This window comes from Phaethon lepturus, unplaced genomic scaffold (assembly GCF_000687285.1).
Source record: "Phaethon lepturus isolate BGI_N335 unplaced genomic scaffold, ASM68728v1 scaffold13921, whole genome shotgun sequence".
Classification (NCBI taxonomy): domain Eukaryota; kingdom Metazoa; phylum Chordata; class Aves; order Phaethontiformes; family Phaethontidae; genus Phaethon; species Phaethon lepturus.
In genome coordinates this window covers 30344-50071 of record NW_010515643.1, presented here as the reverse complement: position 1 = coordinate 50071, position 19728 = coordinate 30344, and the positions used below count along the sequence as shown (strand labels likewise).

Below are 19728 nucleotides of genomic sequence, written 5' to 3'. Positions count from 1 at the left end.
GCACGTCTCTTCCTCACTCATAGCAGAACTCCTACTGACACCCACAGGTGAAAGTGGGAACAACCACAGTGCTGCTGAGTCGGTAGTGAGCCACCTACTCATCGGGCAGTCTGACTGTTCTTGCTGTCCTTTAACGGTCTCCAGAAAAAAGATAGGTGATATATTCTCTGTCAGTGCTGCTAACACTTGAGCTGCATCCATGAATTGATAAAAATACAGGTGACCTGATGAATTTCTACAGAAAATTGGGAATGCTTCAAAGAGATTAAAGCTTGAGCACAGCAGGTCCTTAGGGAACCTCATGGAAAGTATTTCCTTTACTGTTTTAGAAGGCATTCTTTTCTGATCCCATTGGGTATCAAAATTTCAACGTCTCCAGTGTTACAGGATATGAACTGGAAACCAGCCAAGCAGTGTTACATTGCTACATGACAGTTCCTTTTCCAACTGCAGGCATGCACAACAGGGGAGACTTGAAGACTATGGAAGGCTCTTCACCCATCTTTCAGGCTACAGTTTGTTGCATAACTTTTTGTCTCCAGTCATAGTCTTTGATCCAAGCACAGACACAATATTGTGGGTTTTCAGGGTTTGTTTTGGGTTTTGTGTGTATGGTTTATGTGTGGTTTGTTGTTTGTTTGTGTTTTTTTAACAAATACCAAACCTTCTCTTACTGATCTTTTTCTCTGTCCTGATGAGGCTGGAGTTGAGAAAGGCTGCGTTGCGTAAGTGTAAAAGCTCGCTGGTAGCATTTTCAGAATTGCACCATGGTATCTTCTTTCCTGCCAAACATGTTTTTAACATCAAATACATCCAGAATGGGAAGTTGCCATGGAAAGTTTTCAGAGTGTTTCTGGTCATTATCTCATGACAAAAATGGTAATGTTTTTCCAAATACAGGAGGATTTTGGAGAATAGAGAGGGGAGAATTGGTGGGAATAACTAGTACATGTTACAAAATGGTCTTGTAAACATCTTGCTGACTGCCTTTTCTGCCACAAGAAGCAAGTATATGTTAAGGCATGTGCATAATATAAGGGAGCTGCTTTGTTCTGAGCAGTTACTGGCCAAAGCAGAATTCATGCATTGTGTTTCAGGGCCCGCTTATGACGTGCTTTCAGGGAATTTTGGCATGACTTTTAGATCCCCAGTGCCAAATGTGAAGAGCTGTGGAAACTTCAGTGATACCATACTCTGTGCTTTGATGAACATCATTGTTCTGATAGGCAGTGACTGCTCAAAGTAGTGCTTACAGAGCTGTATCCGAAGGCTAATGGAGCAGGAAAGAAGTCCACTGCCTTTGTTGGACTTTGGCTATAGATAAGAAATCGGAAGGATATTTATGGCTATTGATGCTTTTGTGGTCGATATACTTATTCACAGATCACATCTGCCAGCTGTTCAAAAATGACAAGCTGGATAATCAAAGCTTAAATTTTATTAATGACTGGTCAAAAATAGGACAGTTATTAAAGAAGACAGAGGTAGCAGAAAACATGGGGAAGTGGATAAGGCATCAGGAGAAGAAAAAAAGGATTCCCTGCCATCTGATTCTACCCTGGAAAACCAAATTCTCTTTTCAATACTAGAATGTGCCCTTCTGCTGGTTTGTCTCCTTTTGAGGAGAGGCGTACATCTAAATGGGCAAATTCCCAATAATGAATGTTTAGCTGTTGTAGAAAGTGATTGGAAAATCCATCCCCTGTTGTCATTTTGAACAGGCGAAGTGCTTGACAAGGGCTTGCGCGTGCTGTCCCAGGTAAACATCCTTCTGGATTGTAGGAGTTAGTGGGTGCTATTCTAGTAACAGTTAAAAGTGAGTATTAACAGTTCATTCTTGTTTAGACCTCAGCAATGCGTGTTTTGTTTAAATAGGTGCAAATGCCATCCAGATGCTTATAAAAGCCTTTATTGGTAATAACCTGGCCAATCAAAAGGCATGGTTAGGCAGTGATGTCATGGTGATATTTAATATTTTACCACAGAGCAGTGTGCAAGGTTGTCTGCAGCTACCCACATGTTTTCCACCACGGTTGTCCTGTTTGGCCCCTCTTTGATCTATAAGCTTCTTTTCAGCTTAATGCTGGTAAACGTCCTTTCTTGACAGCACCCTTTGCTCCTGTCCGCCATTATCTGCTGAAGTTCAGAAACCAGAGCATCACTTCAAACAGCAGAGTTAGGGAGTAGCTGGTCAGGAGAGATTCCTGAGGCATGCAGTTCTGGCATAATCATTCAAAGATGTTTGAGCTGGGCTTGGGGAGGGGGTTGGACAGAGGTGTATGTGAACAGAGAGCGGTGGGGGTTGGCCTCTGGTCACTGGTAAATAAGTGAAGGCAGGTGCCAGAGAGTCTAGACACAGTGATTTCAGTCCTGGTCTGTGGTATCTGATACTCAATATGGGACTTGTCTGATTGAACACTACTGCCTCTTCATTGCACATGCTGCAGTCTTTTTACTGCCTTCCTGTTAAATCAGTAAAAGATGACAATGGACATAGTAAAAGCAGAACAAATTTAATTTTAATATTTCCTATTTGGCAGCAATTACTCTTCCTTTTGAAGTGGCACAAGAAGCAATCAAATTAAATGAAGACATAATGGGAAACATGGAGCTCATACGAAACTATTATTTTAAAATTTGAACCGCTTTAATTGAAACTGGATATATTTTTTTTCTTTTTATAGAGAAGTAGTTCAGTAATTAACAGTGTAATCCCATCTAGTTAAACATCTAATTTCCACAGATTTTGTATTGTGTAAGTAATGAGAATGTTTCCCTTCAAATTATTTGAAGGGTTTTAAAAATCTGTTTTTAAAGGTTTTGTAACAGAACAGTTGCAGGGGGTGATTTTTGAATGCTCATGTTCTACTTGTTAAGTGGTAACTTTCTTCTCTGGTTAATTCACTCTTATGTGACTGTCAGGCTTACGGATTTAATAAACTAAGGATTTTATAAGTTCTTAAAACAAACTAGGGAAACCTGATTCTACCTTTTTAAGAAAGGGAGGAAGAAATCAGTGATAGCTTTTAAATTAGTACACAAAAGTCCCAGGAAAAAAGAGATTAATAACTATGTTGTAACCTAAATATTTATTTTGGGGGTTTGTGGTTTGTGATTTTATTTGGGGTCCATTTGGAATCACAGCCTGCTATCTGGTAATAGATAAACATACAGAATTGCTGTAGTAAAATACTTTGGAGTGAAATTCCTGCAATCCTATTGTTCCTTCTCCCCCGCCCATGGGTTGTTTACCCACATTCTCTAGTGTTGAATGCGTTACAAACTGTTTTTCCACCAGGGGGCAAGCACACAAATATTTAATGATTAGTTGTTGCGATCTTCTCCCCCACCCCTTTTGGACACAAACTGAGCTGTGTTTTTTGTTCCTACATCCCACTTATTTTTAGGTTCAGCTGTTTCTACTTCCAGTAATCTCGGTCTTGTCATCATACTGCTTTGCGTTATGATCTTCATGTGTCTTATGAACTGAGTGGGTTTTTGGACCAAATACGGTGACATCCTGCAGCCCCTCAATGAGGAAGCCGTGCAGCTTGTCTGCCATGGTTAGAAACAGAGAAAAAGAAATGGATGTATTTGAGTCATGTTTGTATATTCAATATGCCATTTCAAAAAATGTTCATATTGACCAAAACGAGAGTAGATAGCCTGTGATGTAATGGACAATACAGGCACCAAGTGTATAAAATTATGGCAATCCGTAGGTTATTTGCCTAAGGAATCATCTGGGAATTCACTGGCACGGCATGGTTGGAACAGCATTACAGGCGATTGTCTACTTGTGTTAACCCAGGTTTTTACGCCCTGTTACCAAAAGAATAGGACTGCTACTGAGAAGTCTTTGGTATATGGCAGTGTTCAACTCTAGCAATGAAATCTGCAAAGATGAAACATCTTGTTGTAGATACGCTACAGCTAATTTACTTATCAACAGAGTAATCTCAAAGCAAAATAGTAGTAGAATTATCCTGCAATTAAGTATCTGTTTACAGAGTCATAATTTTATTAAACAACCAGGTATTAATGCCACTTTCTGTGTAACTAAGTTGGTTTTTTCTATATTAAATCTACCTAAACTTTCAAAACAAATTTATCCACTCACAAGTTTAAAAAACAGGAAAAATAAAAAGTTCAGTGGTAGCAATAAAATGTAACTAACCCAAGTTACTTTAAGGTGATGAGTGACTGCCATTTTTGCCACTTTATAAGCATTGTTATCCACAAATAATGGAACTATACATCTTGTGCCCTTGACCTTTGTAACTTTATTGTGCCCATAGAAATGCTGAATATTAATTAAAAAAAAAAACTAAGTGTGTTTGTGTTTCTTGGCAGTTAATGAAGATGCTTTTTGAATGTCCTGATGAGCGAGTTGACCTGGAGCTTATTTCTTTCTGTATTAATCTTGCTGCTAACAAAAGAAATGTACAACTTATCTGTGAAGGTAAGTATACTGAAATTTTACTGTTTTCTTGCAGATGACAACACTTATATATATATTTTTTTATATACGTACATATATTATGTATTACTGAGTTATTTATACATTTACATATGTACATAAAAAATGAAGTGCACCTGTTTAGGTAATGTTCACAAGCAAATGGCCATATCCTCCCCAAAATTGATCTTGATGGCAGGAGTGACACTGAGTAGCCGCATATACCCACATCGCTCATACGTGCATGTAGTTCTGTAAAACATGCTCATGACATTACTCTGGGTAGCTATGGCTGTATAGAGAGATCAAGATTTTGTTCTACCTGGTGCCTGAAGTCCATCTTCAGCTAATCAGTGTTTCACCTGCCAGTACCAAATTAATAGCACAGTAAATGTCATTGAGTTGCATCTTTCCATTATTTTTTTTCTTTAAATTGAGCGTCTTTTGGGTTCTAGTGTTTTGCTATGTGGTATAGATGGGTTCTGCATTTCATTCAGTAGCTCTCTAGATTGCTTTTCATGTTTTGTTATTTTCATACTAGCAGTTTTAAGTGGAACATTATTATTCAGTAGCTCTAATTTTCACTTGTGCTCAAAATTTTCACTATGAACTACTGCACTAAATTGCTAGACTTTAAAAGGGACAATTGCAATCAATGGGTTCTGTGGCCAGCAATTCCACTTTAAAATTTTCTGCATAGCTCTGTAGAAGGGGGAGCAAGGAGATACAAATTTATATTAAAGGTAGAAATGAAATTCAAACTAGTAGCACTTATTAGATAGGCAAGGTGATCTTTTGGAAACATAGTGGTAACAGTGGGACTTGCCCTGTGCAATCAAGTACTTCAAATCTGTCTGTGTCTGTTATGTGTATACCCACATAATGGTCTACATAACTGGTAAATAATCTTGTAAAACCATAACAATGTATTTATTCCATGGAGTAGAGAGAGAAGTCTCTGAGCTAACACCAACAGCTGTGCTGCATCTCCACTCACTGCACTGATGATAGGATAATGGTTCAGATCTAGAACTTTTCTTGGTCTGAATAAATAACTAGCACACCTGAAGCATTTAGTTATTTATCTAACTTTGAGTGTCCCATGGGTATGTATGGTCATAGTTGTTTTAGACAAGCTATAGAATTTATACAGATCAGGTCTGGTCTTGTCTTTTCAGCTTCAACTTGGAAGAAGAAATAGTTCCTGTTTAGATTCTTCACTTTTTCCTTTTAAACTTTTCAAAGTTAAAGGTGTGGTTTTTTGTGTGTGGTGTTTATTTGATCGGCCAATACTTTCCTCTTTTTTTTTTTTTTTTTATTTGGAGGGTTCCTGAAGTGTTTGCTTCTTTTCAGGAAATGGCTTGAAAATGTTAATGAAGCGGGCTTTGAAATTTAAGGACCCATTGTTAATGAAGATGATCAGGAATATTTCACAGCATGACGGTCCAACTAAAAGCCTGTTTATTGTAAGTACTGTCTGTTACCTAACATGGTCTCTGATTCTTCCTACTGGAAAAGACTGGCTTTGGAGAGCTGCTGTGTTTTGTCTTTACAGGGTGTCCAGTTTAAGTTTTCTTGGCTGTCATGGCTTGATGTATGTTTTGTTTTATAAGGCTACCTCAACTGGTAGATCAGGATTTGGATCATTCACTACAGAGAAAACAGGTCCTAAGCTGTATCCAGTATACCCCTGTTCCAAACCAAACAAAACCAAGCAAACAAAAAAACCCAACTGCTAGGGTACACATCATAACAATTATTAATTATCCTAAATCTCTGCTTTTAGAGCTAGAGGGAAAAATGAGGGTTTTTTTTTTCACTGTGCCAAGTGGTTTGTATAAGTAGATATTCTAAAATTTCAAATAGTGTGAGTTAACCATGTAAAGCTGCCCTTTCAGAAGAAGGGGGGAAAACACAACATCCTAATTGTGGCCATTTTAAATGTACTGTTAAAAAGAAAATTGAATATCAAATTCTCTTAAAGCAGTATGGAATAAGTAAGTAAAATCCATGACTCTTCTGTTAATGTCCACTGAAAGTGTGGTAGTTATTTCTCAAAGTCTTCAGGGAGAGGACTCCATTACTGTAACTAACGCAGTATGGTGTTTGCTATCTTTCCCTTATTTTCTAACAGCTTTCTCAAACTGTGTGTGTAGTAGCTACTTTTGGAATATCTGAACAAATGATCCACATCTCTTGAAAGTGAAAGAATGGAGAGGAAGAATGCTGAAATGTTTTCTTGGATCATTATTCAATTGAAATTGAAACTGCCTTATTAGCCCTTATTTCAGCAGAAAAGTCTCCTTAATGTTCTTTTGAGAACTAGTTTTGATTTGACTAAGTTGTGAGTTCTTCAGAACCCCAGATTATTTACCTGTAATGTTTGTTGCTGTATTTCCCCTAGGATTACGTTGGTGATTTAGCAGCTCAAATATCAAATGATGAAGAGGAGGAATTTGTGATTGAATGCCTGGGAACACTTGCAAATTTGACCTTACCAGATCTGGACTGGGAACTTGTGCTGAAAGAGTACAAACTGGTTCCATACCTCAAGGATAAACTAAAACCAGGTCTGTACAAAATTTGGTTAGTCTTTCAAAGTTGAGCCTCTCAAAGAATACTTAGAGTGCTCTTTCAGAGTAGAGTCTGCTTACCTTTGTAATTTGTGATTGTTTGGGGAAACACAACACTGAAGAACAGAATCATATTTACAGAGAAATATACAACTGCCACAAGATTAATGATTTCTAAGAGGTAATACTTTCTGCCTTCTGACTTTCCAGGTTCTGCAGAAGACGACCTTGTTTTAGAAGTGGTGATAATGATTGGAACAGTTTCTATGGATGACTCTTGTGCTGCTCTGCTGGCTAAATCTGGAATCATTCCTGCACTCATTGAGCTTCTAAATGGTATATTGCCATGTCTGACGCTTGGTCTTGTTTTCCATAAAAGTTTAGTTGATGCAGCTGTGCTGTAACTGAATGCACCATTCATTTTCTCTTGCAAGGCAGGTGGGTGTTTTATGTATGAAAGGAGGAGCAATTACCTCATTATTGATAGAGAGATACTGACTAGTGGTCTAGTAGATTTGATTTTTTTTTCCTGCATCTCCACAACTTTTGCTGCAATCTGTAGTCTTTCTACTTGACTGGAACAGGGAAGAAAATGCTCATTTTGTGTTGTCAGGAGACGAAATCTCATGCGTACCATTGAACTATCTAGCTGACATGTAAGAGCTGGGCTTTCTCTAAGAATTAAGGGATTCTAGTTGTGAGATCTGAAACCATGGTGTGGTGTATTTTTGTTTGTTTTTTTTTTTTCCTTGCAGCTCAACAGGAAGATGATGAGTTCGTCTGCCAGATCATCTATGTATTTTATCAGATGGTCTTCCACCAAGCCACCAGAGATGTCATTATCAAGGAAACCCGTATCTTTTTAAAGATGAAACATCTAGAATTATAGGACTTAATTTGCCATCACTGATATTTGGTCTATATTTCACTTGCATAAATCTTCTGATCGCAGAGGTTTCTTTGTAAATGGTTTATTTCAGCTCAAGAAAAAATCCAAGCAATGTAGGCGTGTAGAGGAACGAGATTAATAGTAGAGATTAAAAGTTAGTTTGGGAGGCAGGGTAAGAGGGGAATCACAAGACCAGATGACCCATTAGTTCCTATCCAGTCTGAATTACTGTATGAATTTGTTGTGCAAATCAGAGCCAAAAACATAGTCCATAGGAAAACTTACACAGAACATAGACAAACCTCTTGCACTGCACCATTATATGTTACATAGTCTGAAGTTATGTGCATTAAAATACTTTAACAGCATTCTTCTTTATATCAGTCTAGACAACATAGATAATGCCTGCTCTGTATTTTTCATCCATCTAATTTTTCTTTGAATTTTATGTTTGGCAAAAGTCTCCTAACCTCTTCCTGCTATGGAGGCTTTGATTTCTGTTCTGTTTTTCTTCTTTCTTCTGTTTGCACCTGTCTGTTGATGACTGAATCTGTTCTTCAGTTTCCTCATGTCATGGATCTATTACATTTTTTTGTGTGTGTATTAAAAAAAATATATAACTTCAGTCTTTACTTTCTTTCAGTCACTGCTGATGTTGAGCTTATTCAGATGATCCAAAAAACTGTGGAAAGAGACACAAGGTGTCTGTGTGGGTCTTAACTGAATGTTAAATTTTATTGAAACATAAAGAATAGGTTGAATGGGGCCATTGTAGGGATAGCAGATTAGTGATTACTTTGCTAACAATACAAGGACTACTTCATAACGTCGTTTTTCCTTTATGCTCTGTGGAATATCTGAGAAATCATTTGGGATGTTGTTCTTTGTCTCCTGTTTAGACTCCTATGTGGCTAGCTTTAAAAAAAAAAAAAAAAAAAAAAAAATTGTGTATCTCTAATCTCTTTATATCTGTAATGATAAAGCACCCATATCTGAACAACGCTTTTCTCATTCAAATTGAACACGACTAGTATTAATGCTATCATTTGCACAATAGATTATCTTAAATATGTTTGAGACACAAACATTGGAAACCTTTTTTAAAACAAGAAAACTCCCTAAAGATTACAAAAGTAACAGTCTCAAAAGCTTAAACTGTTCCACAGAATCTGTGCTTTTTGGACTAACATGTTAGGTGCATGGATTTCCTGTAACAGATGAGAATGTATTTTCTTTGTAAGGGACATACAATTTTTCTTCAGCAATTCTGAAGAATATTTGGGTATCTTTAAAATGTGATGTTTATTTTTTTTTTTAAAGTGATTGGGGGAAGGCTGCTGAACTTCACATGTATTGGAAAGTTCCTGACTATGTTTCCTAATGAAATTTGCAGTTGGAAGATAGCAGGGCTGTGAAAAAAGTAGCTTTTATCCTTAACCAGTTTCTTTCCAGAGGCTCCAGCATATCTTATAGACCTGATGCATGATAAAAATGCTGAGATTCGCAAAGTTTGTGACAACACTCTGGATATAATAGCGGTAGGCCTGATTTTTGTATCATCTGTCCTTCAAAGAACCTCTTTGCATGAGATTGCTACTTAGTTATTTTAGAACTGTAACTTGGAAACTGAGAATATTTTTTGTGTGTGGCTTTCTAATCACATACATAAAAGGTGAATTTACATGAGACAATGACAGTCGTTAATCTAGGCTGTGTACCAAACTTCCATAAAGTGCAGATATACTTCGAAAATTCGTATCAGTTAGCTTTATGCTACAGACACTTTTAAAGAGTGCTTTTATACTTAAATAAATGAATCACATTATATAAGTATGTATAGCTTTTATTATTTCTTAATTCTCCAAATGGCTCCTGTTACCCAGCAGGTTTTTTTCAGCTTTTCTACATCACCTGATGCCAATACTTGTTTCAAAAAGAAAATGTGGGTGGCAGTCCTAAAGCTGGTCATTTTCTGCTGAGGAAACAGTCACTATAATATGGAACTTTTTAATATTGTCTTCAACTCCTTGGATAGGTTTCCTTTAGCTAACGTGACTTAGTTTCTCTAACTATCCATTGATCACAATAAACTTTGGAGACAGTTGGTTTTTTTTTTAAGTGCCACCTTGGAAAAAAAGAAAGTATACTAAATTATGAAGTGCTGTTGCTTTATCAGCGCTTACAGCATGTATAGCATGTATAATCTGCTTCTGGGGATCCTCAACTCTAGAAGCATTAATGTTTTCTATGGTGGTGTTCCTTGAAGTAAAGACATTGTGAAACTGATTCTACTTAAAAGTTGCATTCCATTGTTAAAATTCCTCCCGACCCGTTTAACTGGCTTGACTTTTATTGACAAAAAAAAATTTCAGCATTTCATAGTGTCTTACGATTGTACAGACTGTACATCGTTTTCGATGTAGAGTGCTATCATGAAACTAAATCTCATAGCCAAAGAGCTTAACTTTGAGTCAAGTAGTGTCTTTGACTAAAGCTTTTCTTATCTGCTTAGTTTCTACTTTAGTTGAATTACACATATTGCAGCTTGTTCTCTGAAAGGTTTAATACAGTGTAAGACCTAACTTACACTGCACAGTACTGTAGTCTATTTTGTCTTTTTCTGTTATACTCATTAGTAATGCCTTCTAATTTAATATTCATTTAAAGAAGTTAAATGACATAATATTTTTCTGTGTTGGAATTCTTTTTCTCTGGTTCTGTTTTTGCTTCATGGAGGTATGGAATGAAAATCATGCTCCACGTCAAGAGTTGCCATTGATGTTCATTAAGGGCAAGATTTCAACTAAGATGAATTTACACTTAGTACTTATTTATGATGGGCATTATGTTCAGCTTACCAAGATCAGTTATTTTCAGGGACATCTTGAGTAGAAACAGTAGAAAGATTTTTATCTTCTGGATGAGGCCGGACAATCTGAGTGCTTCCAACACTCGTTTTATCTTGGAGCCAGTTCAATTTCCAAGTGTCTCAGGTGTTGTGTTGTTCATATGGGGGAGCTTTACAATGTGGTACATAATAATGTTACTAACATACTAGTATCTAGTTACTGAAAAATTAAGGAACAGTTATAGAATCTAGAAGAATAAATACATTAAGACAGCTTCATATTCAATATCAACATCTGAGTAAAATGTACTTGGCTTTTTTTTCCTTTCTAAGAAGAGGTAATCTTTATGCTAGCCATGAGTAAATGAGGAGTGCTATGATAATGGATGGGAAAGGCTTCTCAACTTGCAAGAAGCACTGGACAGGACTTCTATGGCCCTGAGGAAGAATAAAGGGAGGAAATGATGTAGTAGTGCTGTTATTGGGAGCAGGGGAGAAGATATCAATCATATACTGAGAGTAGTTTGCGTGGTGGTAAATTTTTTTTTTCCTTTGGTTGTGGAGCAGTACCACACTTAGAACGGTGTTCGCTGCTAAGTTAGGAGAGTTCCCTTTCTGAGAAGGTCTTTTTACCTTTATTATCTAGCTGTTGGGTTATAAGTTGCATAAACCATAACTAACACTGTGCCCCTGTGGAGAATGAGAAGCACAATATGCCCTCTTTTCTCAAAGACAGAGAGAACCAGGGCCTGCACTTTGGTCACAACAACCCCATGCAATGCTACAGGCTTGGGGAGGAGTGGCTGGAGAGCTGCCCAGCAGAAGAGGACCTGGGGGTGCTGGTTGACAGCCGGCTGAACATGAGCCAGCAGTGTGCCCAGGTGGCCAAGAAGGCCAACAGCATCCTGGCCTATATCAGAAATAGTGTGGCAGGAATAGTGTGGCCATCAGGAGTAGGGAAGTGATTGTACCCCTGTGCTTGGCACTGGTGAGGCCGCACCTCGAATACTGTGTTCGGTTTTGGGCCCCTCACTACAAGAAGGATGTTGAGGTGCTCAAGCGTGTCCAAAGAAGGGCAACGAAGCTGGTGGGGCATCTGGAGCACAAGTCTGATGAGGAGCGGCTGAGGGAACTGGGCTTGTTCAGTCTGGAGAAGATGAGGCTCAGGGGAGACCTTACCACTCTCTACAACTACCCGAAAGGAGGTTGTGGCAATGAGGGTGTTGGTCTCTTCTCCCAAGTAACCAGCAATAAGACGAGAGGAAATGGCCTCAAGTTGCGCCAGGGGAGGTTTAGACTGGATATTAGGAAAAATTCCTTCACCGAGAGGGTGGTCAAGCATTGGAACAGGCTGCCCAGGGCGGTGCTGGAGTCACTCTCACTGGAAGTATTCAAAAAATGTGTAGACATGGCACTTTGGGACATGGTTTAGGGGGCATGGTGGTGTCGGGTTAACGATTGGACTTGATGATCTTGAAGGTCTTTTCCAACCTTAGTGATTCTGTGAACCATTAATTGATTGCTTTCTAGGCAATATTGTAAGCTGGTTGCACATTGTCTCCCAGGACCAAAAAATTACAGGCAAAAAAGGCAACAGGTTCTAGATGGTGATAGGAGAAAATGAGAAATGGTAAGTTACTAGAACCTCAGACCTTGATAAGTGTTTTGCTATTCAGCTCAGAGGATATGGTAAAATAGCCTATAAACACTGAGGTGTTTGGTTGCGTGGCAATTTTACATCAGTGCCTTCTGAGGTGTCTGAACAGACAGTTTCTAAGATTGGTGAAACTTTTTATCTGTGCTAAATCCACAACAAGAAGAACTTAAGTTTTCAGTCCTGTTGTTCCGTATGTGCTGACAGGATTAGTTCTTCTGATGGAAATCAGAAAGTAGATGTTGTAGAAAAGAGATTTGAAAGTAATTTCTTCTCAGGGAGACAAATGTTTCTTTCACTCATCAATAAGCTCTATATACTGTGATTGAAATAACACTGAAGAAAATCAGATGCCTTATAAGCCTTAGGGGAGATGTGCTTTCTGTAGTAAAGTAATTGTCACAGAAATTATGGAAATGTTACACTAGTGATGATTTGTTTAATATAGCTTGGCTGGACTCTGCCATTGATGAATTGAAACAGATGTGCTGCTTTAGCATAGTATGTACTGGGTAGTCTCGGCTTTGCACTGGTAGATGCGAGAGATCCATTTTGTTGAAAAGAAAGTCTGTGTTGATAATTTAGGAATGCTGCAGTCTCGTGCCACGTGCTGAGTCTTGACACCAAGCAGCTAGTTTAGTGTACTTGTACACCTAAAGCAGGACAAGTCGCATGGCTCACCTGAAAGCCTGGAATCAACAGCTGGTGTAGGAGTCTCAAGCAAATGAAGTTCCCTTTTCTTCTGACTTGGAAGCCTGGATACCTGCAACTCAAAGCTTGTGGAAAGAAATGTCAGCTTGCTCAAGATGGCTTCACTCTGGTCACCTAAGACAATATTATGAAGAGCTGAGGTGTTTACTTATATATCATGTTTTTCATCCTTTTTCCGTTCCTAGCTCAGTCTTATGGCAGTTAAATGATTTTACTCATTTATTCAAAGGATATTTAATTAACTATAACCAGATCCTTGCATTCTGTAGTCCAAGCCTTCCCTCTACCCTATTTCCCCCCAGTTTCCTATTCAGTGCTTTGAGTCCAGGCCTGCTGTACCAACTTGTTTTCCTTATGATCAAGAGGGGATTATTATGCTTCCTGCTGCAGCAAAACACCTTCTAGGTAGCTACAGCATTGTCCATGTGGTTTAGGAAGGGCCTCATGCCTAAGGTGTTTTTCCAGTGCTCATTCTTTGCCCCAGGTGTTTGTAATGAATGCCAAACAACTTGTGCCTGATATGGAAAGCTGTGTTAATGAATGGCTTGCATCTTTCTGTTTTAGCTAAGTGCCCTGACACAAGTCCTTCATTTTGGGAATGCTGGAATTTCATATAAGAAGCAGGAATGTGCTGTGAACCCTCAGTGCACTGGGCTTTGGGGCCAGCTGTGGAAGATGTTGGCCAGCTCCCTTGGAATCAAGGAAGAGCAGACCACAGGGATTTGGTGGGGGCTTTATTTGAATAGGCAGGGTACTCTGAAAATAGATAACCTTTGACTCCAGCTTGGTGTCCTCTTTCCATGAAGAGTGCTGTAGTCACTCCAGGAAAAAGGGTTCTCCTTTCACTTTTTAAGACTCCTCCTTTCTGTGGTGTCTCTTGTTCTGCTGTTATCCTCTAACAATCATGAATATAGAGGGGTGGGCAGAAGAGCAGCTAGGGTGTGGGGCTGCAGGCTGAACTGTTGACATGTGTTTTCACTGATCAACTTCTGCATTATTAAATTTGCAATCAGTCTGCTTTGGTGCTGGTAGCTTGTTGTGGCAAAGATTATGCACCCAGAAGGAAAGGCTTTACTTGGACTAGAAGAATAACCACACTGCAGGCAGCATTAGATAGGGCAGGTGTGTCCTGATTGTTTTTGTCTTCACGTAAACATGTCTTGGACAGATTTCCTTCTGGCATTGGTGCTTGCTTTTTGGAGTTGTAAGACTAGGAAGGTGAGCCAAACCACTGATCTCTGCTACTTTCAAAACAGCTTGCCAATGAGATACCTTACATTCCTTCAAAGGGAAAAGAAAAGTTTCTCTCTTCAGCTGTTGACAATATAGGAACCCTATGGATGGTGTGCATTTTATGTAGGCACCTAAATTTAAGGGGTGTGAATGTTTACTCTTTTCTCTGCCTTGCTGCAAGTTTCATATCACAGGTTTCGATTAGCTTCCCATCAGGATATATTTAGTGATGAACCCAATTGTGAAGAAGTGATTGTGGGCTGAACAGGTGTAAGTGGTAGAAGGATTTTTTTTTTTTTGGCCTGTGAATGAATTGCCCTCCGGTGGTACTTACCCTAAGGTAGGTGTCGTAGACACCTGCAGAAGGTGATCCATAACATCTGTTTCTCTCCTTGCTTTATAGAGGCACATAGTTCAAATGACATGCTTAACTTCTGGATAGCTAGACAAGATGAATCTTTTCTTTCTTAATAAATGGTAAACCATGTGTTTTAGGGATGGTTGAATAATGAAGAATGTAACGTACCACCAGCTACAGCCTTAAACATAATGAGCATTCTACTTACTGTATAGCAGTTTTAGTTCAGTGTGAGGAATGACATCAAATGAACCCTATTATAAACCCAATTAAAGGGCAACCACATTAAAGTGAAAAGGAAAATCTGTTTTTCATCAGCTGAGAGAGAACACAAAGCAGATCTGTGTAGCTCTATGTTATCCTATAGTGTGTTAATCAGATACAAGGTGTGACGGAAGCCAGTGACAAAGGGGACCCCTGATAGGGAACAGACACGCTCTGATAATAGGCCAGTTAACGCTTCATAATATTTCAATGGTTCAGTAGTAAACAAAGTTGGAAGTAGAACTTCAAAAAGGATGGCACATTCCTCGCAGAGTCAAACCATACATCTTCTATGACACTTCTGGATTTATGGAAACCGAATGTTAAAAACAGTGATGTCAGGGAGCTCCAAAGAGAATAAAATCAACCTTCAGGATTCTTCCTTTTATGTTTCTGAACATGCAATATTTGGGGGGGGGGGTGGGGGGAGAATAGGCACATTCCATCCACAGTCTTCTCATTCCCCCAATTGCTGCTTTTCTAACTGACATTAAAAAGCACTGGAGGGCACAAAGCTATGTTTGTATCTCCATGGTGTTTAGTTTTCTGGTTTCATTTTTGCAGGAATTCCTTAGTAAAGAAGGTGTGCTTCATGTACCAAAAAAACCAAAAAAACCCCCACACAAAATAAATTAAAAAAAAAAAGGGGGGGGGGGTTAATAGCTCAGAATATAATTACTGGAAGACTTAGTGTGTTTTAGGGAATTGTTTTGCTCTAAATTTCTTTAATTTCTTCGTGCCTTTTGGATGTAGTCCTGCATTTACAGATTTTCTTCCATTCTGATGTCATTCCATTCATCATTTATCGAGTGGTGTTTCTGCACATTTCTGTGGAAAATCTACAGGCATATTCCTGATCTAGCAGTACTTAGATGAACTTTTTTTGTCCTGAGGTTATGTAAATCGTTGTAGATTATTGCAAATCATCTTTTTCTAGGATTGCTGCCAGAATGAAACTTTTGACAAAACTGATCATTGACCTGATTCTAGTGTGGTCACTTGGTTCTTGTTGCTCATTCATGGTGAAATGCAAGGTACAAATATAACAAAGTAGCCAAACTGCTTGAACTGATAACTTGTGATTTTTAAGTTATGTACAAATATGCTCAATTTTATAGTTGCTAATTTGCCAATCATTTGCTAATCCTGTTTTCCAAAATTTAGATGAATCATTGGGATAAAATACCTGGGAGTTTTAAGCCTCTTAATATAGGATGGGAAGTGTAGAACACATAGGAATATTCTGCCCTGTTGTCATTGTTTAAAGAAAAAATCAGTTAGGATCTGAGAAATGTTAAATGTTTTGGTTTTTTTTAGAAGTATATAAGAAGTTCATGTCTATTTGTGACAGACATTCAGCCTGTTCAGATAGTGGTGAATGGAGCAGCGGTGTTGGGCAAGTGGGATTTGTTTGGGCTTGTACCTTTGGGAAGATGAAAACATTTTCTAAGTGCAGTTATGGTAAATGTGAATTAGGTAATTTAGCTGCTGGCCTTTCTGCCTTTGAGAACTTTTAAAGGTAAACAAGGTAATGTAAAAGGTATTCAGTTTTCCCACAGAAGAGTCTTAATTTGTTGTTTGTTAAATTTGTTTATTTCCCTCCCACTTCTTTGCAATCATGATTTCTGGGAATAGTTTTCTGAAGACTGCAGTATGATTTTTGTCAGTTGCAAGGTATTTCTCTAAAGCTCGTAAGTAATTCATAACTGCTGGAGGCTGACATAATAGATAGCCCACAGTTTAGCTCTAGCAGATGCAGCAAGGGAGATGTTTCCAAGATGCTGCTCAGATGTCATCATTGAAAGTCATACCCTTTTTTTTTTAATGGGTCATTTTATAAATCTCAGTGATGAGCTTGGTTTTTTTTCTAGGGAAACTTATTTTGCACTGTTACTTCTAGCCTTTCCTTTTAATCAAGAGTGGAAGTGGGGGGGGAAAGATCAAGGCAGAAATACCATGAAATGTTCTGTTTCTAAATGGTATGAGACGTAGGTATGTATTTGTTGTTTTTTGGTGGTTTGGGTGATTTGTTTTGTTCTTTCTTCTTCCCTAAGGTTGCTGCATTACTGTATGGCCCACAGTAAACCTGGAATTTTGCTTGAGGCCACTAGGTACTGAGAATATCTATAGAACCCACAGGTGATACCTGCTCTGTGTATGGGAGCTATGCAGGAGACCAGGTTTTGAACAGGACCACTTGTGTGCTAGCATGATGTGGAGGGGAATTAGAAAGGTCTAGTGTTTATCAGAGGTGAAATTGGAGACATTTAGAATAATGATAGAGACTGATCAGAGCCCCAGATCTGCAGGTACTTGCATGGATGTCCCATCGAAAGGGACATTCTGCTTTAAGCCAAGAGAAAAAAACTGACCATTTCTCCAAGTAAAACGAAGTTTAAAAACACACTGCCATAGAATAAGGGTTTGTGGTTGCACAGTGCACCATGATTCCTCATGAAATCTTGGATCCTCGAGATACTTGCTAGCAATGTCAGAGAAGCCTCTGCCAGAATTACAGGGCCAGCTGTTTTTGACCAGTCAGAGGGTGGAAAAGGCACAGGGTAAAGTCTCTACTCCCTCTTTACTCTACTTTCTACTCTCATGTGTTACCTATGTCAGGTTAATAGCAGTGATGATAAGGTAGGTTGAATATTAAGTTAGTTTAAAAGCTCCAGTTCAGTCTACAGGGGTTTCAGAAGTTTAACCTGGGCTACTCAGCCAACTTATTCTGTCTTCACTGTTATTTTTTGACCTCTGGTTATAGACAGACCTCCTTTTGCATGTCTAGCTGGAGCAATTTAAGCAATTACCATTTCCACAGACAAGGCATTGTCACTAATTGTGTGAACACTCTTCATCCCCTTCAGGGCTAAGTAAAACAGATTTTAAAAACCTTAAACTACTCCAGCTAGATCTCCAAGGAAAGTCTTGTCTAGATCATGTGTTAACCAACGTGAGAGTTCAGAAAAATTGAAAATCACTTCTTTCCTTTGTAGTTAGGTTAGAAGACAGTGAAGTGGGACCTGTTTCATAAGGATATTTCTTCCCACAAATATAAACACTTTGGTTATGAATGTTATTCTTGTTCACAGTCCTTTGATTAAAAGAGTACTAACCATGATGTGTTATTTTTGATTCTTCCCAAATTGGTAACATCTGCAGATTTCATATGTTGATGAGTTTCCTATAGTTAGCTGTGCCCTATCTTTCCAGTAATATTGAGAAACAGAGTATTATCCACAGGTCTCTGTTCCCTCAGTGGTAATCAACAGCCCACAGTCTGGTCTGTTTAGAGGAGCCTTCTAAACAGCTGATTGCAATGGCCATAGGCTATGTCACTTCTTTCTGATGCTCCTTTTTGTTGAATATCACATCACTTGAGTGCAATCAGGCTGTAATCCAGATTGAAATTTCATGCCTATGTTTTGTTTCCATAGTGGCCAGAACCTATGTCCTGTTTTCCTCAACTTTCTGGAGAAATTCCGCTCAGATTTTAGTTTTGTATCTTGGATTCCCATATTCTCTTTATTACAAATGTTTTGTACCATTTTTGTGGGTATTCAGTATGAAATGTAGAAAGCTATGATAAAACTTCACAAGAAGTTGAAAATTAAATCCTGTCTTATTGGAGCTCATGAAGCAAAATAAAAATGTATTCGTTTTATCTATTATCTATTTATCTAATCTAACAAACTATTTTTGTTGTATTTTCTAGTAATTAGTTGTCCTAGTGAATGCTCATCTAACGAGGATGTACAGGGTATTTGGCCAGTGTTAGTAATTAATTACTGAAATCCCCCTGAAAATTGACAGTAAGTGGCTCTTCTTGATAAACCAAATGAGGAGACTGTGATGATGGAACTTCCCTGTTCAAAGCAGGAATTTTTTTCTGGGTGGTGTAAAATTACAAACGATGAAGGGAAGATTGTACTGCTGCACGTACAAAAACAGAATAATGACTAGTGCTTGCAAAATCATTCCCTTGTTTGCTCAAACTACTCTGCAAACTGAATAGAGGATTTAAGTCACTGAGCCCTGAAACTTACCTCTTTTGCTGACATTAAATTTCCTGTTAAACAAAACAGCTTTGTCTATACCTCATACTAAAACATTGTGTGGTGATTTTTAACAGGAATATGATGAGGAATGGGCTAAAAAAATCCAGAGTGAGAAATTTCGATGGCACAACTCTCAGTGGCTGGAGATGGTGGAGAGTCGGCAGATGGATGACAGTGAGCAGTACCTGTATGGGGATGATCGTATTGAGCCCTACATCCATGAAGGGGATATTCTGGAAAGACCCGACCTCTACTACAATGCAGGTAAGGCAACATATATTAGTATTCAGGACTGGGATTGCTACCTCTGTGTTTGGAACGGGAGCTTGACCTGGGGCTGTAGAGAGAATCTGCCGACTCAAACCAGCAGGGCAGTTAACCCTTTTGTGTCACTGGGAGCAGCACTGATGTGTGCTAGCCAGGGATGGGCTTGTCCTTGTTAGGATGTTAATGATGGATTGAGTACTGTACATGTACATGAAGTGTTACAGGTCTTCAACCTTAATGATTCTGTGATTCTGTAATGGTTATGAATTACAACTGGAGATAAGCTGCACTTCCCCAGAAGTGAACTGATGACTCTCACAAACACAGAACACTGAAATAAATCAATTACTGGCTAATAATAATGTCTCTACAATTCCTAACCTTCACCAATGCATAATGGATAAATTTTCATCT

At 38.5% G+C, this 19728-nt stretch overlaps 1 protein-coding gene across 1 annotated transcript in view; it reads left to right on the top strand.

Moving 5' to 3' along the window:
* The window catches only part of KIFAP3 (kinesin-associated protein 3), a 68196-nt gene that overhangs the window by 24345 nt on the left and 24123 nt on the right, over window positions 1–19728 (top strand). The window contains exons 11-17 of the mRNA XM_010295847.1: window positions 4354–4462; window positions 5813–5925; window positions 6864–7039; window positions 7241–7368; window positions 7788–7886; window positions 9374–9459; window positions 19122–19311. Coding sequence (XP_010294149.1) covers window positions 4354–4462; window positions 5813–5925; window positions 6864–7039; window positions 7241–7368; window positions 7788–7886; window positions 9374–9459; window positions 19122–19311 — 901 coding nt within the window. The remainder of the gene's footprint in view (window positions 1–4353; window positions 4463–5812; window positions 5926–6863; window positions 7040–7240; window positions 7369–7787; window positions 7887–9373; window positions 9460–19121; window positions 19312–19728) is intronic.